Consider the following 24893-nt stretch of genomic DNA (forward strand, 5'->3'; position numbering starts at 1 on the left):
AGAGTAATTTCTTTACCCCACAGACCAAAATCATTCCATCCCAATTTTCACATAGAAAAGTCCTACCATACACTTACATACCAAAAACTGTTGAGCGGGCCCCTGCTGTATTACTGGTTCAAAAGGTTAAGAAAAATGCTATCAATATGACACGGACCTCATAATTGCAGAAGGACAAAGCCGTTAACATTACAAACAAAGAGGGAAAGAGTCCCTATTGCTCTCTATTTCTGTTATGTCAACACAAGCCCATATCACTATGATGGAAGGGATCCTTCTGCTGGACTAGAGCAGCTTATAAAACCAGAGGACAGTCATGTAGGCTTGTATCTGCAGCTTTGGCATGTTCACACATTCTGTTCCAAAAAGAGCTTTGTCTAACCAGACAATCCCTCCCTATGCTAGTGTACCACACCCACCCCCACTAACCACCAGACATTGGAAATAAAAAACCTCACCAATCTAGCCCACCCTTCACTCAGACACCTCACCCCCTCCCCGTTAGGCTTTCCACACAGCATGACCCAGTTAACTGCATTGTCGCACTCCAACCAACCATTTCCCCCCAGTGTGGTACTCACAGGACGCAGAGCTCTGAGGGACATGCCTCGTCAAAATGCACAGGCCAAAGCTGACCCTAAAGCTCCTCTCTCCTCCCTTACGCAAACAAATGACTGTTCTAGTACTCTCCACTCCTATAGACTGCCAGCAGGAACACCAAAAGCAAAGTCTGGTACATCTGTGGTACGTTCTACATCAGCTGAGCAGCAGCACACGCAGGCAAAGTTAATCCAGGATCCTCTTCTCTCTGACAGGAAGTACAGACTTTCTTTAAAAAAAAAGAGAAAAAAGGCAGCACAAGACCATGTGACAAGCAACAACAGCTGCTCTGATTGGATAAGGCTGAGGTGCAGATGTCTGGCTGATAGAGTAAGCAGGACTCTGATTTGGTCCAGGTCACATGACCCCGCTATGACTCCACGCTTACAGTGTTTGCAAGCAGGCAGCCAGTCAGCAGTGTTGGGTGGGGATCGGAGAGAGTGAGGCAGAGGGAGGGGTAGTAGAGGGGAGGAGTGGGTTAGAGAAGGAAAGCAGAACAAAAGGCACATAAACAACTGGAGGGTAGAATTAAGGCTGGTGAGAGAAAGGAGACCTATTTGTGAGCCACAAAGGGCACAGACCAAAATAAGAGATGGAAATTAGCAGTTTAGAGAGCAACTAATACCCAGCACTCTTTAAAAACAGGCTTTCATAGATAAACATTATGCCCATCATCAGCCAACAGTCTAACCAAACCATGCTCCTAACCACACAGAGACACTCTTACTGTGTCCAGACTAATTTCCTTATATTCTCAGGTGACTAATTAACCCTTTCACTGATTAGGACAAGAGTGCTTTTGCCTGCCATCAGTGTCCTAGTGCTACTAGTTGCAATGAAGCTGACAGAGGCATGATATTAATTCTATCCCAATTTCCTGCATCCAAAAGACCTTAACAAATAGCATGAAAGGTTATTTTGACAACACATGCTTCCAAAAGGTGAAACATAAACTGCTATTGCTTAATGTTCTCAACAGTTCCTCTATTATTTCCTGTGGTCTTAGGTAAAAGAACAAATTGAAGAAATACAGTTCAAATTATGTTCCCTCTGAAGGTTAATACACAGACACACTTCAAAAAAATGTGTTTTACAATGCAACAGCAGCAAGAGTTATCCCCATCATTTGAGAAAGCTTATTTCAAATAAAAAGTTGAGCAAAATCTTTCTCCTCTTTAGCTGAACTCAATGGCTTGGGACTAGTACCCCCAGTATTACTAGAGTGAAGCTGGTCTGAACAGATGAGTGAGTGACTTACCTGCAGTTGGAGGGTGTGACGGAGAATAGTCCCCTCTAAGGCATGGATCCACTTCTCCCGTTCGTCTGCATCTCGAGCTGAGAAGAAAAACACACAAAACACAGCAGATGAGCCATAGTCGAGATAGGAATTATTACAACAGCAACAGAGTACTTCACCTAGTAGTAACTTTGTAGCTACAAGAAAGACTAGAGCACCTTATCTGTGCTCATCTGGCCCAACAAGTTAACTTCGTGCTCATTGTGCTGTGCCTTTCAGCTGCTAAGGGAGTTCTTGCAACCCGCCTGGTGCGTCGCTGGGCAAGAGACTATCAAGGCAGGTCTCCTGACGAGAGACACAGCCTGTTGCCAGGCTGCACCCTCAGAGCAAAGACACAGAGCAAACAAAACGTCTGACATTTACACTGAAAAGACCAGAGAGGCCCTCCACACTGACGGACAGATGATAAGCTGTAGACCATACTATTTACCAAGAGTGTTTCCATCTATACATTTCGTAGCTGTCTATTTACCACAACAAACCAATGCTGGAACTAAGACTGTACTCAACGGGCTGTATAGGGCCATAAGTAAACAAGAACATGCTCACCCAGAGGCGGCGCTCCTACTGGCTGGTGACTTTACTGCAGAAAAACTGAAATCCGTTTGACCTCATTTTTACCAGCATGTCACCTTTGCAACTAGGTGTGAAAAAACTCCAGATCACCTCACACACAGAGACACATACAAAGCTCTCCCTCCATCTGGCAAATCTGACCCGAACGCCATCCTCCCGATTCATGCTTACAAGCAAAAACATGAAGTACCAGTGACGTGCTCAATACAGCAGTGGTCCAATGAAGCAGATGCTAAGCTATAGGACTGTTTCGCTAGCAAAGACTGGAATATGTTCCAGGATTCATCTGATGGGATTGAGCAGTTAACCACATCAGTCACCGGCTTTATTAATAATTGTGTCGACAACGTTGTCCCCACAGTCACTGACAGTCGTGGCCAAAAGTTGAGAATGACACAAATATACATTTTCACAAAGTGTGCTGCTTCAGTGTCTTCAGATATTTGTCAGATGTTACTATGGAATACTGAAGTATAATTACAAGCGTTTCATAAGTGTCAAAGGCTTTTTATTGACAATTACATGAAGTTGATGCAAAGAGTTAATATTCGCAGTGTTGACGCTTCTTTTTCAAGACCTCTGTAATCCGCCCTGGCATGCTGTTAATTAACTTCTGGGCCACATCCTGACTGATGGAAGCCCATTCTTGCATAATCAATGCTTGAAGTTTGTCAGACTTTGTGGGTTTTTGTTTGTCCACCCGCCTCTTGAGGATTGACCACAAGTTCTCAATGGGATTAAGGTCTGGGGAGTTTCCTGGCCATGGACCCAAAATATTATGGTTTTGTTCCTCGGGCCACTTAGTGATCACTTTTGCCGTATGGCAAGGTGCTCCATCATGCTGGAAAAGGCATTGTTCGTCACCAAACTGTTCCTGGATGGTTGGGAGAAGTTGCTCTCGGAGGATGTGATGGTTCCATTATTTATTCATGGCTGTGTTCTTAGGCAAAATTGTGAGTGAGCCCACTCCCTTGGCTGAGAAGCAACCCCTCACAGCATATCAGGATGCTTTACTGTTGGCATGACACAGGACTGATGGTAGCGCTCAACTTGTCTTCTCCGGACAAGCTTTTTTCCAGATGCTCTAAACAATCGGAAATATATCCTTGCCTGTGAAGCCCTTTTTGTGCAAAGCAATGATGCTGGCACATGTTTCCTTGCAGGAAACCATGGTTGACAGAGGAAGAACAATGATTCCAAGCACCACCCTCCTTTTGAAGCTTCCAGTCTGTTATTCGAACTCAATCAGCATGACAGAGTGATCTCCAGCCTTGTCCTCGTCAACACTCAAACCTGTGTTAACGAGAGAATCACTGACATGTCAGCTGGTCCTTTTGTGGCAGGGCTGAAATGCAGAGGAAATATTTTTGGGGGATTCAGTTCATTTGCATGGCAAAGAAGAACTTTTCAATTAATTGCAATTCATCTGCTCACTCGTCATAACATTCTGGAGTACATGCAAATTGCCATCATACAAACTGAGGCAGCAGACTGTGAAAATGTATATTTGTGTCATTCTCAAAACTTTTGGCCACGACTGTACATATCCCAAACAGAAGCCATGGATTATAGGCAACATCAGCAATGAGCTAAAGGCTAGAGCTGTTGCTTTCAAGGAACGGGACACTAATCCGGACGCTTATAAGAAATCCCGTTATGCCCCTCTCCGACGAACCATCAAACTGGCAAAGCATCAATACAGGACCAAGATCGAATTCTACTACACCGGCTCTGACACTTGTCGGATGTGGCAGGGCTTGTAAACGACTACAAATTAAGAGAAACCCAGCCGTAAGCTGCCCAGTGACACGAGCCTACCAGATGCACTAAATACCTTCCAGGGTTGCGTTGAGGCAAGCAACACAATCATACGAGAGCACCAGCTGTTCCAGACGACTGTGTGATCACACTCTCCATAGCCGATGTGAGTAAGACCTTTAAGCAGGTTAACATTCACAAAGCCAGGTGGATTACCAGGATGAGTACTCCCGAGCACGCGCTGACCAGCTTCACTGACATTTTCAAACTCCTCCTGACTGAATCTAATAACTATACTGAACAAAAATATAAAACGCAACATGTAAAGAGTTGGTCCCACGTTTCATGAGCTGAAATAAAAAAAAGGTCCCAGAAATTTCCCATACACACAAAATGCATAATTTTCTACAATTTTGTGCACAAATGTGCTTACATCCCTGTTCGGGTACATTTCTCCTTTGCCAAGAGTTTTGGCAAAGGAGAAATGCAGTTGTCACACAGCACAATACCACAAATGTCTCAAGTTAAAAAAGCATACAATTAGCATGCTGACTGCAGGAATATCCACAAGAGATAAAGAATTTAATGTTAATTTCTCTACCATAAGCCACCTCTAATGTTGTTTTAGAGAATATGGCTGTAAGTCCAACTGGCCTCACAATTGCAGACCCTGTGTAACCACACCAGTCCAGGACATCCACATCTGGCTTCTTCACCTGTGGGATCGTCTGAGACCAGCACCCCAGACAGCTGATAAAACTGAGGAGTACAGTGGGGAAAACAAGTATTTAGTCATCAACCAATTGTGCAAGTTCTCCCACTTAAAAAGATGAGGCCTGTAATTTTCATCATAGGTACACTTCAACTATGACAGACAAAATGAGAGAAAAAAGATTTTTAATGAATTTATTTGCAAATTATGGTGGAATATAAGTATTTGGTCAATAACAAACGTTTCTCAATACTTTGTTATATACCCTTTGTTGGCAATGACAGAGGTCAAACGTTTTCTGTAAGTCTTCACAAGGTTTTCACACACTGTTGCTGGTATTTTGGTCCATTCCACCATGCAGATCTCCTCTAGAGCAGTGATGTTTTGGGGCTCTTGCAACACAGACTTTCAACTCCCTCCAAAGATTTTCTATGGGGTTGAGATTTGGAGACTGGTTAAGCCACTCCGGGACCTTGAAATGCTTCTTACGAAGCCACTCCTTCGTTGCCCGGGCGGTGTGTTTGGGATCATGGTCATGCTGAAAGACCCAGCCACGTTTCATCTTCAATGCCCTTGCTGATGGAAGGAGGTTTTCACTCATAATCTCACGATACATGGCCCCATTCATTCTTTCCTTTACACGGATTAGTCGTCCTGGTCCCTTTGCAGAAAAACAGCCCCAAAGCATGATGTTTCCACCCCCATGCTTCACAGTAGGTATGGTGTTCTTTGGATGCACCTCAGCATTCTTTGTCCTCCAAACACGACGAGTTGAGTTTTTACCATAAAGTTCTATTTTGGTTTCAACTGACTATATGACATTCTCCCAATCTTCTTCTGGATCATCCAAATGCTCTCTAGCAAACTTCAGACGGGCCTGGACATGTACTGGCTTAAGCAGGGGGACACGTCTGGCCCTGAAGGATTTGAGTCCCTGGCGGCGTAGTGTGTTACTGATGATAGGCTTTGTTACTTTGGTCCCAGCTCTCTGCAGGTCATTCAGTAGGTCCCCCCGTGTGGTTCTGGGATTTTTGCTCACCGTTCTTGTGATCATTTTGACCCCACGGGTGAGATCTTGCATGGAGCCCCAGATCGAGGGAGATTATCAGTGGTCTTGTATGTCTTCCATTTCCTAATAATTGCTCCCACAGTTGATTTCTTCAAACCAAGCTGCTTTCCTATTGCAGATTCAGTCTTCCCAGCCTGGTGCAGGTCTACAATTTTGTTTCTGGCGTCCCTTGACAGCTCTTTGGTCTTGGCCATCGTGGAGTTTGGTGTGACTGAGGTTGTGGACAGGTGTCTTTCATACTGATAACAAGTTCAAACAGGTGCCATTAATACAGGTAACGAGTGGAGGCCAGAGGAGCCTCTTAAAGAAGAAGTTACAGATCTGTGAGAGCCAGAAATCTTGATTGTTTGTAGGTGACCAAATACTTATTTTCAACCATAATTTGCAAATAAATTCATTAAAAAATCCTACAATGTGATTTTCTGGATCTTTTCTTCTCATTTTGTCTGTCATAGTTGAAGTGTACCTACGATGAAAATTACAGGCCTCTCATCTTTTTAAGTGAGAGAACTTGCACAATTGGTGGCTGACTAAATACTTTTTTGCCCCACTGTATGTCTGTAATAAAGCCCTTTTGCGGGTAAAAACATATTGGCTGGGCCTGGCTCCATGCCCTCCCGGGCCCATCCATGGCTGCTCGCCTGTGAAATACATAGATTAAGGCCTAATTAATTTATTGCAATTAATTTATTTTCTCATATGTAACTCAGTAAAATAGTTGAAAGTGTTGCATGTTGCTTTTATATTTTTGTTCAGTATACATGTTTCAAGCAGACCACCATAGTCCCTGTGTCCAAGAACTCAAAGGTAACCTGTCTAAATGACAGTAGCAGTCACTGTGTGGAAAGCTGTCTTCAAGGCAAAAGGAGGCTACTTTGAATAATCTCAAATATATTTTGATTTGTTGAACACTTTTTTTGATTACTACATGATTCCATATGTAATATTTCATAGTTTGTCTTCATTATTATTCTGGTCTGAGAGTCTTTATAGGTGCCTTTTGGCAAACTCCAAGCAGTCTGTCATGTGCATTTTACTGTGGAGTGGCTTCTGTCTGGCCACTACCATAAATGCCTGATTGGTGGAGTGCTGCAGAGATGGCATGTCCCTTTTGGAAGGTCCTCCCATCTCCACAGAGGAACTCTGGAGCTCTGTCAGAGTGATCATCCCTAAATTAGCAAACATGTTTTTTTTTAAACTGTCCTCGCTTTGTCATTATGGAGTATTCTGTGTAGATTGATTTTAGAATAAGCCTGTAACGTAACAAAATGTGGAAAAAGTCAAGGGGTCTGAATACTTTCCGAATGCACAGTCGCTCATCTATTTGTAGCAAACAAATATGATCTCTCTCTGATCAGATACATTTAGTATGCAATGATGTTGCTTAAAGTGAAGGTCTATTATTTTGCTCAAAAGCCCACAGAGGTTGTGAAATATGAACAAGAGTTTCTGCAGTTTCTGCGTTCGAGTTCAGGCTTTGTCGCAGCCGGCCGCGCCCGGGAGATCCATGGGGCGGCCCACAATTGGCTCAGCATTGTCCGGGTTAGGGATTAGGGGAGGGTTTGGCTGGCAGGGATATCCTTGTCCCATCGTGCACTAGTGACTCCTGTGGCGAGCCGTGTGCGCTGACACAGTCACCAGGTGCACGGTGTTTCCTCCGACACATTGCTGTGGCTGTTTTCCGGGTTAAGAGGGCATTGTGTCAAGAAGCAGTGCGGCTTGGTTGGATTGTGTTTCAGAGGACGCACGGCTCTTGACCTTCGCCTCTCCCGAGTCCGTAGAGTGGCAGCGCTGAGACAAGACTAACTACCAATTGGCAGTGGTGGGCCGTCAGGGCCAGCAAGGCCTTCTCTGCTGGCCTAATCATCAGAATATATATATTTTTTGTAAATATATTTTCCCACAAATATGTATTAAATTATTCCCCAGAGTAAGAGTTACACTCTTCATTTCATAGCGTTCCTCTTGGTTGCACTGCTTCCAGCCCCAGGGTGAGATTTGGAGGGCTGGTCTTTATGTTAGATATTTTATCCAATCATATTCAGCCATCATGTGTTGCCAGGGGTCTAAAATCTGCCCTCAGGCCTTCAGAATCAACAGTGCGGGTGCTTGTAGCTTAAAGTGAATGGAAATTAAAATTTAGTGTCAACCAATCAGCTTTAGAGTTGGCTATTGTACGCCTGCTGGCTGGCTCCAGTGTTACACAGGAGCCAGCTAGCAGGTGTAGTGCCTGCACGTCTTTTGATTGGATTACCAATATTGAGAGGCAGGTCCTATATGGGCAGGTCTCAGAACTAGGAAACTGAAATTGATCAACAAATTAATTTGCGTACTACTAAGCTGTTTTTTCAACCCACAATGGCGGAAGGAGAAGATATCGATTTGGTCGAGGATATAATTATAACGCCATTCTCAAGACAAACTTTTCAAGAAAAGTTAGACATTGTCAGGAGAGGTAGACGCCGACGCTACAAAGCCGACGCTACAAAGACAGGCTCCGAGAAGCACTGCAAACTGTACTGCTGGGAATGCCTGTTATTTGCAAGTGATCGATTTGGTGTTTGGAGCCACACTGGCTTTGCAAACCTGAGTTGTCTAACCAAGGCAGCAACGAGACACCAAAGTACGGCTGGGCATTTACAAACAATGGTGCTTTTGAAAACTTTTGGGGACACCCGAGTGGATCTACAGCTCAACGAACAAGCGCGCAGGGCAACGAAGCTGCACAATGAAAAGGTATTGTACTCTTCCCCTGCAATTCTCTGAATAAAAATGTCAATTTCAAGGTGACGCAACGCCTGGTTATACTGCGTTTCTGTCTAAATGTATAGTGTCTAGAGCCATGGCATCATAATGATGGTAATAAGAGGTGGATTAATTCGGGTGGGACTGTGTAGGACTTCACTGAAGGCCCAGGCCCCAGAACCACGGCATGCTACTGCCAATTGGATACCACGAAATTGGAGGAAAAAAGGGGTTAGTTTTTTTTATGTAAAAGATTCAATTAAAATATGATGGCTATTATTTTCAAAACGGTATCATGCTGAAGGTAAGACCCTACGCCTGCTCCCTAACAAAGTGGAGCGAAACGTGCATAAAAAAAAGTATGGGCTTGGACTCAGTTTCAAAATATTACATTTTTTTGACAGCGGTTCAACACGTTCCCGTGACACAGGTTGTGGGGGAAAATATGTATTTTATTCTGTTATATTCAATTATAAAATATATGCGTGTTGACTGTGATCAGGTAAGGGTTACTTGTCTATTAAATGAACAAAATAAGGAGCTATCGATTTCATTTGACATTAAAACTTAAAATATGCTATATTCTTGCCTTTTGAAAATGCATTTTATTATTCGTATGTTTCTTAAGACCTGCCTAAACAAACGAATAATGGACTTATTTTTGGTGTAAATTTAAATGGAATTATTCAAATCAACGCCCACCCATATCTGCACACCACTACTTCCACTGGTCCCCAGCATTCCGACATGCACACAAGTGGTATAAAAGGCGTATGCAGGCAAGAATGTGGTAATAATGGGCCTGTTTCTAAGGGGGTCATATAAAACATTGCACAATTTGTTGTTACAGGTAAAATATAGTAAATCCTACGTGAAAACAGTAGTAGTTACCACTTGGTTGCATGGCATGTAAAGACCTAATGATGCATCTCCCTTCTACCTTAAGCTCTTTGTGTGACAGTGAGGATGCACTGTTTGGTCAGTTCCACACCTATCTGTGACCTGCAAGCAATGTGCCATCTCTGTGTGCCATTTACAGTGCATCCCAAACATGGCCACTCCTTACTATCAGAGGGATGCAGTCTCATGAGGATACACCATCTGTCATAACACCAACCATCATTACTGGGGTTAGTCTTGAGTGTGATATAAGCTACAGACATTGCTGATGAAGTGATAGCAACAGCAAATCATTAACACTAATATAATATATTGAACACTTACATAACTTGGAGACCAATAAAACTATTGTTCTGTACAGCAAAAACACTTCCGCTTTGATAGTCCTCATGGTTATGATTTCCCTCTTTCAAAGTGTAGCCGAGTGGTTAGAGCGTTGGACTAGTAACTGGAAGGTTGCAAGTTCAAACCCCCGAGCTGACAAGGTACAAATCTGTCGTTCTGCCCCTGAACAGGCAGTTAACCCACTGTTCCTAGGCCGTCATTGAAAATAAGAATTTGTTCTTAACTGACTTGCCTAGTTAAATAAAGGTAAAATAAAAATAAAATAAAATAAATAAATAATATGAACTGGGAAAATCTGAAATCTTGGTATGAATGTGGTGGTTTGAGGCCCAGGCAGGTCAGAAACCTGTGCAGTGCCTGAGTGTTCAACACTGAGCCCAAACAGGCCATGACATGGCACGTTCTCACAACCCAATTAGGGCCTAATGCTTCCCTTCTCCCCAGGAAGGTAGAGTGGCTCCTCTGGCTGAAAGCAAAGTGCAACTCCTGGGCCATTAGTACACAAAAAGAGGCCATTCTCTAGAGCATGTCTTATTACGAATAGCCAGGCACAGAGAGATACAGAGATGGGCAGTGGAAAAACCCGAGAGCCTTCAGCAAGGTGACAGTGTTCAGACAGGCGCTAGCAGTGTGTCTAACAAGCAGCAGATGACATGACTCCATTTCCTCTCTGCTTATTCATTATCACATTCCTAAAAACACACTACTCCAAACTGCTCTTCAGGATTCCTCCAAAGGATGTGAATTATTTACTGTTCACCTCTTCTTCTGCTTCCCATCATTTGGCTAAATGAATGGAATGTTCTGTAATACAAAGAGAGAAGCTAGATGGCGTGACGCACAACAGGTTTTGGTAAACACAATAACGTAGTATCTTGATTGGAGGAGATAGAGGGGGTTGAAGTAAGTTGAGACTATGCCGTGGGACATTGAGGTAAGTTGTGGTATAGTACATTACATTGCATTACTGTATCATTGCGCAACACACAATGAAAAAGAGTTGGTACCCAGTAGAGGTCGACCTATTAATCAGAATGGCCGATTAATTAGGGCCGATTTCAGGTTTTCATAACAATCGGAAATCGGTATTTTTGGGCGCCGCTTTGCCAATTTTTTTTTTTTTTTTTTTTTACACCTTTATTTAACTAGGCAAGTCAGTTAAGAACACATTCTTATTTTCAATGACGGCCTTGAAACGGTGGGTTAACTGCCTCGTTCAGGGGCAGAACGACAGATTTTCACCTTGTCAGCTCGGGGGAACCAATCTTGCAACCTTACAGTTAACTAGTCCAACGCAATAACGACTTGCCTCCCTCTCGTTGCACTCCACAAGGAGACTGCCTGTCACGCAAATGTAGTAAGCCAAGGTAAGTTGCTAGCTAGCATTACATTTCTTATAAAAAACAATCATAATCACTAGTTAACTACACATGGTTGATGATATTACTAGATATTATCTAGCGTGTCCTCCGTTGCATATAATCTGACTAAGCATACAAGCATCTAAGTATCTGACTGAGCGATGGTAGGCAGAAGCAGGCGAGTAAACATTCATTCAAACAGCACTGTCTTGCGTTTTGCCAGCAGCTCTTCATTGTACGTCGAGCATTGCGCTGTTTTTGACGTCAAACCTATCAACTCCAGAGATGAGGCTGGTGTGACCGAAGTGAAATGGCTGGCTAGTTAGCACGCGCTAATAGCGTTTCAAACTTCACTCGCTCTGAGCCTTGGGGTGATTGTTTCCCTTGCTCTGCATGGGTAACGCTGCTTCGATGTGGTGGCTGTTGTCGTTGTGTTGCTGGTTCGAGCCCAGGGAGGAGCGAGCAGAGGGACGGAAGCTATACTCTTACACTGGCAATACTAAAGTGCCTATAAGAACATCCAATAGTCAAAGGTTAATGAAATAGTCCTATAATAACAACAACCTAAAACTTCTTACCTGGGAATATTGAAGACTCATGTTAAAAGGAACCACCAGCTTTCATATGTTCTTATGTTCTGAGCAAGGAACTGAAACGTTAGCTTTCTTACATAGCACATATTGCACTTTTACGTTCTTCTCCAACACTTTCTTTTTGCATTATTTAAACCAAATTGAACATGTTTCATTATCTACTTAAGGCCAAATTGATTTTATTGATGTATTATATTAAGTTAAAATATGTGTTAATTCAGTATTGTTGTAATTGTCATTATTACAAATACATTTTTATTTTTAAAATCATCCGATTAATCCGTATCGGCTTTTTTAGTCCTCCAATAATCGGTGTTGTAAAATCATAATCGGTCGACCTCTAGTACCTAGGCACTTATTTTTCTCTCTCCTTGCTGAATGAATAACGTCAATGAATAGGTGATAGAAACTGATAATTGTGCATGACTGCAAGATTGAATAATGAATGAACTGAATGAGGATGAAGATGAATGAATTTAGAACAGTGTAAGACTTGCTCTTCTGTTCCGCGTGCACAACTCCTCACACCCGTGAAAATACCTTTTTTTTGTTTCTACTTTGTCAGAAGTAGCTGTAACGGGACTGTAGCCTATTAGTAAAGATTTGTATAACCAACCCAAGACAGACCAGAGCCTGTCATTTCCAATGGGAGCAAATTCAAATTCTAGTGGGCAGAACAAGCCAGGAAGTGTGCAGAGCCAAGCATGAGCTAGTGAGATCCTACTGGCATGTTCTAGCATTTGTTTGCATATTAGGGAACGCCTACTCTGTGAAGTACACGGGTGCAATAACTCCATTCGCCCTTGCACTCCTTTTAAATAATGCACATTTTAGAAAGTCTCCAAAACGCAGTCCACTCTGTTACAGATCCTAGTTTTGGAAACAGAAAACTGTATGGAGATCGAATGTTTAATAGATCAGAAAATTAGCAGAATGTCAGACAATATTTTACATGTAACAATTTATTTAGACAATTTAACCTCTTGAAACTCTAGGGGCGCTATATCATTTTTGGATAAAAAGACGTGCCCGTTTTAAGCGCAATGTCACAAAAAGATGCTCGACTATGCATATAATTGATAGCTTGGAAAGAAAACACTGACGTTTCCAGAACTGCAAAGATATTCTCTGTGCGTGCCCTAGAACATGAGCTACAGGCAAAACCAAGATGAAACGGCATCCAGGAAATCAGCAGGATTTTTGAGGCTCCGTTTTCCATTGTCTCCTTATATGGCTGTGAATGCGAGATGAATGAGCCTGCCCTTTCTGTCGTTTTCCCCAAGGTGTTTGCAGCATTGTGACGTATTTACACATTGACAACTCAAAATCGCTTTGAAATAGCCTTCTAATAACCTAATGAAAGTCGATAGCTGATATAACAAGATATTTATATCAATATATTGTTTTTTATTATTTTGTTTTAAGCCTTCCCCAAACCTTAACCACTTGGAATGAATGCCTGAACTGTTAACCTTTGAGTTTTTTCTGTTTTAACACTGTAATCACGTGTAATTAACCCTGTTACCAAGCAGAGAGACAGAAGGGGCTTCTTATGGTTAATATGTATATGATTATATGTAATGATTTATTTGAGACTGGAATGTTAACAACAGAAGGATGCATTCGGTGGCAATGGTAGAGCCAGGCGGAGAATGACTCGTTGAAGGGGGTGAGGGAGGAGATGGTCAGGGTCAGGTACTGTGAATGGCCAATGTGAGTGCCCCTTGCTCAATGTAATTGTTGATAAATAAAATGTACTACAGAAAGCTTGGGATGCACTTCTCAACAGACTGAAAGTGCACTGTAAATAGGCTACAAAGCTATGAGCCAGGCGTAAATTATTTGGCAGCCATACCTATTCAATCAATTAATTGGAATACAAAGGAAGCAGGACAATAGACTTGTCGAGTTGATTTCTATTTTTAAGGGACTTGAAATGTATTAACAGATGTTTTAGGTAGGCTATACATATGCTACTGTAAAAGACATGCTCTTCGGCCTACTGCTCAATGGTGGTTATAGAAGGCTATTAGTCTACTAATGGTAATGACATTACTTACAATTATTAAAATAAGAATAATAATAACAATAAGAAAAATCAAGAAGTGTAGGAGGATAGAACAAAATGTGGGAAAAGTCAAGGGGCCTGAATAATTTCCAAATGCACTGTATGTTGACGTAGGCCTTCAAGCCAATAAGGTATGTTAAACAGGACACACTCTTAGGCCTATAGTTGGACGTCATTTCAATTACTTTATTAAAATAACCTTCAACCCACCTGTCCCTGACTTTTCCTAGATGTGAAATTACAGTAACAGTAGGTCTACTTTTAGATAAATATTGTGAAAGACAAACTGAGCATTTCATCCTCAATGCGCCATGAAAGTCTGTTGCACCGTTTAACAGTAGAACAGTCGGGACTTGGAGTACCAATGGCCACCAGTCTAATAAATCCATGTAATATACACAAAGTAATACATTAATATGTTGTATAAGAAGGTCATAACAAAACCATAAAAGACAAGACAGAATACTAAGAAAGAATGCTTTATGCTATAGTAGCGGAGGCATGGACTCGAAAGTGTTCCACAGTGGTGCTGTCCCATAATAACTACAATGCTTCCCACAGTTGTGTCAAGTTGGCTTGTAGTGGATCTCTACTGTGAATATCTCATTCAATCTCATCCCACGGATGCTCAATTGGATTGAGATCTGGTGACTGGGCAGGCCACCGCAGTAAGCCAAATTCACTCATGTTTGTGGGACCATTCCTGGACAATCCTAGCCTTTTGGCGTCATCCTGCTGAAACAAATCTATTTGCATATGGATACATTGCAGACATGAAGGGATGCACCTGATGGATGTATTGTTTTCTCCATACCCCAGTCCTCCCATCAGCGTGAAACAGCAGGAACCGGGATACATCAGACCAGGCAATGTGGTCCCAATTCTCTAGTGTTTTAGCTCATTAGCCCAATGCAAACGCAGTGATTTGTTTTTTGCTGAAAGAATTGTAACTCTGTAAGGTTGTCAGCCACCATACCCCATTCGTGTCAAGGTACAACGAGTTGTGTATTCATTTATGGGTCTTTGGGAACCAATGTTGTACTGGACTGCCATGCATAAAACAAATAATGAAAGAAAAGCATTGCAAGTTTGAATTTTGTAAAGTTAGTGTGGGAGAGGTGGAAAATGATTGTTATCAATAAATGACAAACCTCCTGGCATTGACAACTTAGATGGAAAGCTACTGAGAATGGTAGCTGATTCCATAGCCACTCCTATCTTTCATACTTTCCTCTAGGCTCAGATTAAAAATCTTTGTCCTCAGACCTGGAGCGAAGCCAAAGTAATTTCGCTACCCAAGAGTGGTAAAGTGGCCTTTACTGGTTCTAACAGCAGACATATAAGCTTGCTGCCAGCTCATAACACACTGTTGAAAAAAATGGTGTTCAACCAAATACAATGCTATTTCTCTGTAAACAAATTAACAAGACTTTCAGCACGTTATAGAGGACACTCAACATGCACTGCACTGACACAAATGACTGATGATTGGTTGAAAGAAATGGATAATAATTAGATTGTGGGAGATGTACTGTTAGATTTCAGTGCAGTCTGATATTATTGACCATAACCTGTTGTTGAAAAAAACGTTATGGCTGTTCAACCTCTGCCATATCGTGGATTCAGAGCCATCTAATAGAACTTTAATGTGAGGGTCTCGAATGTCAAGCATGTAAAGTGTGGTGTACCGCAGGGCAGCTCTCTAGGCCCTCTACTCTTTCCATTTTTACCAATGACTTGCCACTGGCATTAAACAAAGCATGTGTGTCCATGTACGCTGATGATTCAAACATATACGCATCAGCAACCACAGCTAATGAAGTCACTGAAAACCTTAACAAAGAGTTGCAGTCTGTTTTGGAATGGGTGGCCAGTAATAAAAACTGGTCCTGAACATCTCTAAAACTAAGAGCATTGCATTTGGTACAAATCATTCCTTAAGTGCTTGACCTCAGCTGAATCTGGTAATGAATGGTGTGGCTGTTGAACAAGTTGAGGAGAATAAATTACTTGACAGTTTACAATCTAAGGTAATGCCATGTTCAAAACATATAGATTCAATGGTTGTAAAGATGGGGAGAGGTCTGTCCGTAACAGAGATGCTCTGCTTTTTTGACACCACACTCCAAAAACAAGTTATGCAGGCTCTAGTTTTGACTAATCTTGATTATTGTCCAGTTGTGTGGTCCAGTGCTGCAAGGAAATACCTAGTGAAGCTGCAGCTGGCCCAAAACAGAGCGGCATGTTTTGCTTTCATTGTAATCAGAAGGCTGATAATAATACTATGCATGCCAGTATCTCTTGGCTAAAATTTGAGAGACTGACTGCATCACTTCTTTTTATAAGAAACATTGTGTTGAAAATCCCAAATTGTTTGCAGTCAACTTTCACACAGCTCTGACACTTATCCCACCAGACATGCCACCAGTGGTCTTTTCACAGTTCCCAAATGCAGAACACATTCAAGAAAGGGAAAATAATTATATAGAGCCCTAATTGAAGGATCTTCCATCTCATATTGCTCAAATAAAACAGCAAACCTGATTTTAAAAACACAAAGCAGCACAACGCATCGCCCCTATTTGACCTAGATAGTTGTGTATGCATTGATATGAAGGCTACGTGTGCCTTTTTTTATTTTATGTAGTTCTGTCTTTGAGCCGTTCTTGTCCATTGATGTTCTGTATTATGTCATTGGGTATTGTGTTTTGTATGGATCCCAGGAAGAGAAGCTGCTTCTTTTGCAACAGCTAATGCGGGTCCTAATAAAATACCAAAATTGTAGCCCTTCTGACAGAGCAACAATGGGATTCTTTGTCCACAGAGTGGAAGAGCGGGCTTTCAAGCTCCCACCTATTCCCCTCTTTGGATTGGTGGATACATGTTATTTTAATACTTTCAGTACTCGATGGAGGGGGGGGGGGGGCATTTAGGCCTCAATGTCCTGCTCATAGGCAGCGCGTGAGTGGGGGAGCTAATTTTCACCCCAAAAAATATGAAGCCTTCTATTCCTAATGTGACGAGTAAAATGGATATTCATCATTTAGGCTAATATTTATTTTCTACAGAATCTTTTTTTAATACAACTTTCAAGTGACAATGAACCAATGATAGACAGTGGATATGCACACTCACCGGGGATATTTTATTTGATTTATTTTACCTTTATTTAAACTAGGCAGGTCAGTTAAGAACAAATTCTTATTTTCAATGACGGCCTAGGAACAGTGGGTTAACTGCCTGTTCAGTTGCTCTGCTATGCTCTGCTAGTGCCATTAACTGTTTGCTCAGTCACTGTACATTTTTATAACTAAGACTAATCTGTCTTTTCATCGCCTTCTTTTAACAGCAATAGCCAATTGCTTTGTACTGTATTTAAAAAAAATATTGTGACATGCCTGGCTCGGCCTCTCTTTTACTGACTCAATCTATTAGGTAGCCTATTTTCCAAATCCGCTGCCTTCCGACAGGCTCTAGGACTTAAAAACAATCCACACCTTTATTTTCCCCCACTTTTTTTTTAAACAAGCAAATGATCCTCCAAATCATGCTTTCTAGTGTAGTACACACAGGATTCCCATAATATTTTATAGATTATCATTATTATTTAAGTATATTCAGTGGTTTAACTAGAGTTTAATTGGCAAAAAAAGGCTTATTTCATTGTGAAAATACAATGTGCCTACGGCAATGCAACATTGAGGCGCAGTTTTGTGGACAGAATTTAATTGTTCACCCATGACTCCGTGGCCATGCACGCTTCCACTCAAGTTTGCAGATGATAACAGCAGTAGGCTTGATAACCAACAACGACGAGACAGCCTATAGGGAGGTGGTGAGGGCACTTTCCTGTGGTGTCAGGAAAATAAACTCACTCATCAAAACAAAGGAGATTATCGTGGACTTCAAGAAACAGCAGAGAGAGCACCCCACTATCCACATCAATGGGACAGCAGGGGAGAAGGTGGAAAGTTAAGGTCCTCAGCGTACACATCACGGACAAACTGAAAAGGTTCACCAACACAGACAATGTGGTGAAGGCGGTGCAACAGTGCCTCTTCAACCTCAGGAGGCTGAAGAAATGTGGCTTGTCACCTAAAACCCTCAAACTTTTACAGATGCACAATTGAGAGCATCCTGTCGGGCTGCATCACCGCCTGGTACAGCAACTACACCGCCCATAACCGCAGGGCTCACCAGAGGGTGGTTCGGTCTGCACAACGAATCACCGGGAGCAAACTACCTGCCCTCCAGGACACCTACAGCCCCCGATGTCACAGGAAGGCCAAAAATATCATCAAGGACAACAACCACCCAAGCAACTGCCTGTTCACCCTGCAACCATCCCGAAGGCGAGGTCAGTACAGGTACATCAATGCTGGGACCGAGAGACTGAAAAACAGCTTCGATCTCAGGGCCATCAGACTATTAAACAGCCATCACTAACACAGAGGCTGCTGCCTGTTATGAACGGTGTAGACTTGAAATCATTGGCCACATTAATAAATGGATCAATAGTCACTTTAATAATGATGTTTACATACATCTTGCATTACTCATCTCTTTGTATATATATGATATTTTATACCATCTATTGCATCTTTCCTATGCCGCTCGGTCATTGCTCATCCATATATTTATAATGTATATATATATATTCTTATTCCATTAGATTTGTGTGTATTAGGTAGTTGTGGAATTGTTAGATATTTCTGCACTGCGGGAACTAGAAGCACAAGCATTAGGCTACACTCGCAATAATGTCTGCTAACCATGTGTATGTGACAAATAAAATGTGATTTGATTTAAAGTCAGGACTAAGCTAGTTCTACTTAAATGAATCCAGATTTACAAAACACTTTCTGAGATGTTATTAACTTCAGATGTATTAGTTCCAGATTAAGGAGTCCCAGTTAAGGTAAATAAGGCCTAACAAATTAATCTTTGTGAAGCCTGCTTAGATTAACGATGTGCACTTGGTGCTAATCTGAGGATGCTACAATAACCCGGGATGGGACACTAATACATAAGCATAGTGTGGAATTGGAGCAAGTCACCTAAAACAAACAATGGACGGAGGTAAAAGATTAATTTTATATACAAAACACTCTTCAGCGAATTGTGTCAAACCACCCAATTATTGACAACAAATAGCATGATTCAACAGAAAATGAGAAGAATGCTTGGACTACCATGTGTAATGAATTCAAATGAAAAAGTAAACAAAAAGGACACTCCAACAACTTCATCTAAGACACTATTTATTGTTGGCCCACTTTTACAAATCAGAGTCACTTTGAAATGTTAGTTATTGCATAACAGTGGGGCCAAAATGTATGTATGACAGAAATGTAACAATGTTATACATAATTTCTAATATAATTGCTATATTGTCTCATGTTTCTAAGGTCCTGTGGAACAACAAAAATCTACTTGAAGACAAATGCTTTTGCTCGTAGGGAGTGTTAACACTGTTAAGACCAGAGACAGATGAGCTGGGGGACTTTACTGGGATAATTGATAGCCAGCAACCAATGGAAGGTATAGTATAGTACAGTTTAGATGGGGGAACGTTTCAATCCTCATATGGTAGGACACATTCATTCAACATGTGGCATCCCCAGACTGCAGAGAATATGTAATGTTGTCAGTCATCTCTTGCACTTCCATAATAAAAATGTAATGAACTTAACTCTTGAAGAACTAATGTTCTCTAAGGCAGCAATGTAATAATTTCCTAGAGGCGGATGATCGCCATAGTTTGGAGGAGACTTCTCTTAAGAGGATGAAGGAAGGTCAGCCCCCTACATCTGCAGCAGCCAGGAGGGAAGATTGGAGGACAAAGACAAGAGGCTGAGAATGCGTGAGAAACTGGCCATGGAATTTCATGAGCACAAGCTAATGTAAAAGCATGATATGAAGATGCAAATCCTTTATGTTGAGTTGGTTATGAAGCAAGAGAGAAACATTAAGCATCAGCAGTACGAGGTCCTGATATTTCCATTCCTGAATCAAAAACCTGTTGGTGAAAGGGGGATACCTAGTCAGCTATACAACTGAATACGTTTTCCGCATTCAACCCAACCCCTCTGAATCAGAGGTGCGATGTCTGCCTCAATCGATATCCATGTCTTCAGTGCACGGGGAACAGTGGGTTAAGCCTTGCGCAGGGGCAGAACGAAAGATTTTTACTTTGTCAGTTCGGGGATTCGATCCAGCAACCTTTTGGTTACTGGCCCAAAGCTCTAGGAGGTGAACAACAAGTTAACCTGTGCATGCCCACTGTCACCAAATATGGTTCCACTCCGTTGTCCTCCTTCAAGCTGAGTATACAAAGAGGAGTTTTGGAAAATCCTTGAGTCATGAGTTGCCCCTTTCCAACGTGCAACAATGTTGGAGAACTGCAAATTGGAAGCACCCACACTGTATACATTTATTGAGAACCAGTTTAAGAATCCTACACTCCTCAGCATCTGCTGTAGAGGGACACGATGGGAATATGACATCCATTACTTGTGGGAAGTTCCCATATTCATAGAACTCTACCTTGTTGTTGGCTTGGGCAGCAGCATCAGGGAACTTGATGTAATTGTCTTTCAGTTCACATATAGCATTGCAGTCTTTGTGGACTATTCTGCATAGAGTCAGATCACTTGCACCACACAAATATCCTGTTTCACGATGGAAGGTTACAGAAGCCATAAACCTCAAGGTGATCAGAACTTGTAGGGAAGGAAGGATGGGCCTTCCCCAAAGAGTCAGATGAAAGGCTTGGTTCAAGCAAACAAATGTCAGCTGCATTTTCTTAGTACATACGTAAAAGGACACAGGAATTGATTTAATCAAAATCATTCAGTGGGTTGCTCCTGTCTATAAGCACCCTTCTGTCTGGCCTTGGTGGTGGTCTTTGATCATCATTGAAATAGTCTAGTTAATCCATCTTTCTCCGTTGCCCAGAACAACCTGGGGGCACACATCCATTAATCTGAAGTTAAACATGCCTCTGTCCAGGTTAAATTTAAGCCTTTATTTAGATCTAGCTCTAAATTATCCCTCTGGAACACAGACTTTTTAAATCTAGGCTAGGGAAAGTCAGACTACTTTAAAACATGTCTGAGAAATGCAATGTCATTTAGTCCAGTTTAAACATGCAATTTAGTCTAGGATTATGTTTAACCGCCCTTGAATGATTCAAGGAAATATGCCTATTTTGTTTGTTGATTTCCTAGGGCATCTGAATAACATAATTATACATGAACACTAATTTCACATAGCTTGTTCTTTTCAATGGTTATTATAGCTGATTAAACTTAATTTCTCACCAGAATGAGGCTATGATTTGAGGTTCAGCTCCATCTGGGCCTTCACTAGGGCTCAACATAGGCTTAGAACCCGACCATAGAACCCGACCTCTGTGTGTGTGCTCTCGCTGTTCACACCGTTGGTGACGGCAAGATGAAGATTGTGGCCAAAGCAATTTAGCCAAGGCCAGTTCAGTTGCCACAATGTTGGCCCCAGTGTCTGTGGTGATACAGGGCAGTTTATTTTAGTCAAGCCCGAACGCAGGACGTCAGCCAGGTTGCCGGCTGTGTGGGATTCCGCCATGTAGGTTGTTTCTAAACAGTGGGATTTAAGTGTCCAGTCATATTTACACTTGACCAGTGCAAATACAATTTGTATTATTTATTAAAAAATATAAGACATCCTTTAGCTGTCTGAACTTCCACCTTGTTGAACAATGTAGGGACCGCTATTTGAGAGAAATACTGTACTTTCTCCCCGTTAACCGTCAAGTTTACAGAGCATTTCTACAAAGGTGGGTTTCTATTCCTACATAAGAAGTTAGACTGTCTGCCAGTTCTCGCCATTTATCGGTGTCCCGTTTGTGGTTCTGGAATTCTCCATTAGGTACACTTTTTGCACATATTCTGCAGACAGACTGGTCCAAGTCATCTGGTTCTCCATCGTCGTAAGCTGTTACATTTGTTTTGCTACGAGCGCCATCTTTATCACCTCACTCCTCTAATTTAAAGTTGCTAAAACATGTGTTTTTAGCATTTTTTTATTAAATGGTTTTGACTTATTTTATTTTCATGATGGTCTTGACCCAAAACCGTCAATGTCACAATCACTGTCAATTACTGTCAATGATATCCAATTACTGTCATAGCCCTATCAAAGACGCGTTTTCGACCACTGGCCTGCCATTGGCTGGATATACTTTGGGTGGTAGTTGATACACAAGGAAATCTGTTGAGCGTGAAAAGCCCAGCAGCGTTGCAGTTTGACACCATCAAACCGGTGAACCTGGCACCTACTACCATACCCTGTTCAAAGGCACTTAAATATTTTGTCTTGCCCTCTGAACGGCACACATACACAATCCAAGTCTCAATTGTCTTACGGCTTAAAAATCCTTCTTTAACCCCGTCTCCTCACCTTCATCTACACTGACTGAAGAAGATTTAACAGGTGACATCAATAAAGGATCATAGATTTCACCTGGTCAGTCTGTCATGGAAAGAGCAGGGGTTCCTAATGTTTTGTACACTGTATATTTTCCAATAATAATATGATGGAATACAACAGAATTAAATAGAAAGGATATTTTTCCCAAATAGGTATTTTCTGATTGTTGCTAGTAGGCTACGCATGGAGCAGAGGTTATTCTAGGAAAACGTTATATTTTGAAACACCATCTGGGCAATATTTTTGTGTTGTTTGGGAAAACAAGAATATTTAAAAACCTTAGAATAGGCTCTTTCAGATAGGTTAATGCAATCAAAACGTCTGGCCTGCATGGACCTCTGTAGGATTATTTGGAAAAGGAAGTAAGCACCAAAAAGCTTCATAAAGAGGCCCTCAAAGATTCCTTCTGGTGGTTTGAACGAGCATTAACGGCAACAACGGCTAACAGTAAATACTATGCACTGTAACACGCCGTAGCATACCGCCGCATCCCGCGCCACGGTATTACGCAACTACTAAATGAGGACCCACTGTATACTCCAAAGACGGGGTATGTCATACATTACCAGAACCACTAGACACCCTCTCTACAACACGCGACCTGCTCATCGTGGGCTTGGCCAATGCATTCAGCAGTTTCCCAGGCTAAGCAGCTTTGTCTGTAGGGGACCATGTAGAGCTCTTTAGCACACAAGGTCTGCTTTGGAAGTGGGGGGGAAGCGGGGAGTAGGAGTTGACGGCCTCTCATGCAGCTCTGATGCTCCGCCAGGAAAAGAGCCAGATGAATTATGGATGCTCCTCTAAATAGAAATACAAATTCTCACTCTCTCCGCAGCCTTCATCTGTGGCCACCCCATACCTCACCCATGCTCTGCTATAGTCCGACGACGACACAGCCCCCCTGCTTGCCTGCCGCAGCACCACACCAGAATAAATGTGTGTAACATCAGCTGGATCCTTTAAAAGGATGAATACAACAGTAATGCATCTCCAGCAGGCAACATCTGGGAGAGTAGCACATACATCTTTGTTAACCTTTTCAAGTGCAAATTGGTATGTCCCTTGTTGTGATATAGGAATTGTTTTTAAATCACCTACAGGCTTGGGTGTTAGATGGGTTGTATAATGGCTGTGACGATCCCATCTTTTCCACGTAATCTTATAATTACTTTCCAACTTGGAGGAATCATCTGGAGGAGCATCCTTTTTCACAAATGCATCTTTTAAAGGGTGAATTCCAATAAAATTGACTGGATACGCATAATAGAGCAAGTAGACCAAAAGACAAAATGAAAACATGGTTATGACCATAGAATTCTAACTCGACCAACTTGATATGAAATTAATCTCAAATTGAAATCAGACCGATAATAATATCATAGAATTCGCCAACCTCAACAATCATAATAAACACTGGTGACCTCACAAAGCACCTCTTAGAAACAAATCAAACCAAGCAGTAAGCTACTAAAACAAACACAAATGCCTCGGAAAAGGTTACAACCGATGCTTCACCGAGCCATGCCCTTCAACCTGACAAGAGGCCAACATGCAGACATCATGCATCTGCTTACCCTTCCTATTGTAGAGCCACAGCATACAGTTTCGGAACATAGCAATAGGAGAGGGCATGGAGGTGGACGAAATGAGCCCACCGTGGACAGAATGCTGGTGGCGGTGGAGGTAGTGGTGGCTGTGTGGTGGGGAGCGATGGAGGTGACAGGGTGTAGGAGGTTAGAGACCTGGAGGAGAGTGGTCCGCTGGGTGGATGGTCAGTGCAGCTGCTGGCCGGAGGAAGGGGGTGGGGTGAGAGGGTTCTGGGAAGGGGACCAGACCTGTCTCTGAAGTGTTCAGGGTGTGGATCGGCAGTGCAGCTCAGCAGTATTTCTTTATTCCCATAGGCGGTAGAAAATGCAAGTAATCTTCAATTTTGTTTTAAATACAGCCTCCTTCGCTTCTTTCCACTACAGAGGAATCTTGCTGTGGAATAAATCTTGCTTTAGCCTCTAGACGACTAGCCATTCAAATGCCTAGAGCTTGACGTGTGTGGTGTGTGTCTGCTTGTGTTAGCGCACCGACAAAATAATCCTCCTTTAAAAACTAAGAAGAAAAAGGCTGGAAGAGCGAGAGCGCGCGAGAGAGAACAAGCGACAAATAGAGCCTACATGTGAGCAGCTGGCAGTATGCAGCATTGATGGATTCACTACAAACGACAGGGAAGCAGGCAAAGTGGGAGGTGAGGGAGAGGAGGAGAAAGAAAAGAACAAGAGACTAACCTTGGAAATGGAAAGTCTTCTGGTCCACAGTGATAGTGAATGTGCTGTCGTCTTCATCATCGATTCCTATTACAGCTCCCTGGAAAAGCAAAAAGGAAGAGGAGGCAGTGAGAGAGGAGACGTC

General features: G+C 42.2%; 1 protein-coding gene across 3 annotated transcripts in view; it reads right to left on the minus strand.

Moving 5' to 3' along the window:
• LOC135512902 (oxysterol-binding protein-related protein 9-like) overlaps window positions 1–24893 on the minus strand; it is a 46088-nt gene that overhangs the window by 16758 nt on the left and 4437 nt on the right. For 2 of the 3 annotated variants that reach the window (XM_064935396.1, XM_064935395.1), the window contains exons 3-4: window positions 24770–24848; window positions 1859–1935 (exon numbers count right to left, since the gene is read on the minus strand). In XM_064935396.1, coding sequence (XP_064791468.1) covers window positions 1859–1935; window positions 24770–24848 — 156 coding nt within the window. Of the gene's footprint in view, window positions 1–581; window positions 815–1858; window positions 1936–24769; window positions 24849–24893 lie in introns of those variants that run through there. The other variant, XM_064935397.1, reaches the window with a different exon arrangement.

The sequence above is a fragment of the Oncorhynchus masou genome, chromosome 24 (assembly GCF_036934945.1).
Source record: "Oncorhynchus masou masou isolate Uvic2021 chromosome 24, UVic_Omas_1.1, whole genome shotgun sequence".
Classification (NCBI taxonomy): domain Eukaryota; kingdom Metazoa; phylum Chordata; class Actinopteri; order Salmoniformes; family Salmonidae; genus Oncorhynchus; species Oncorhynchus masou.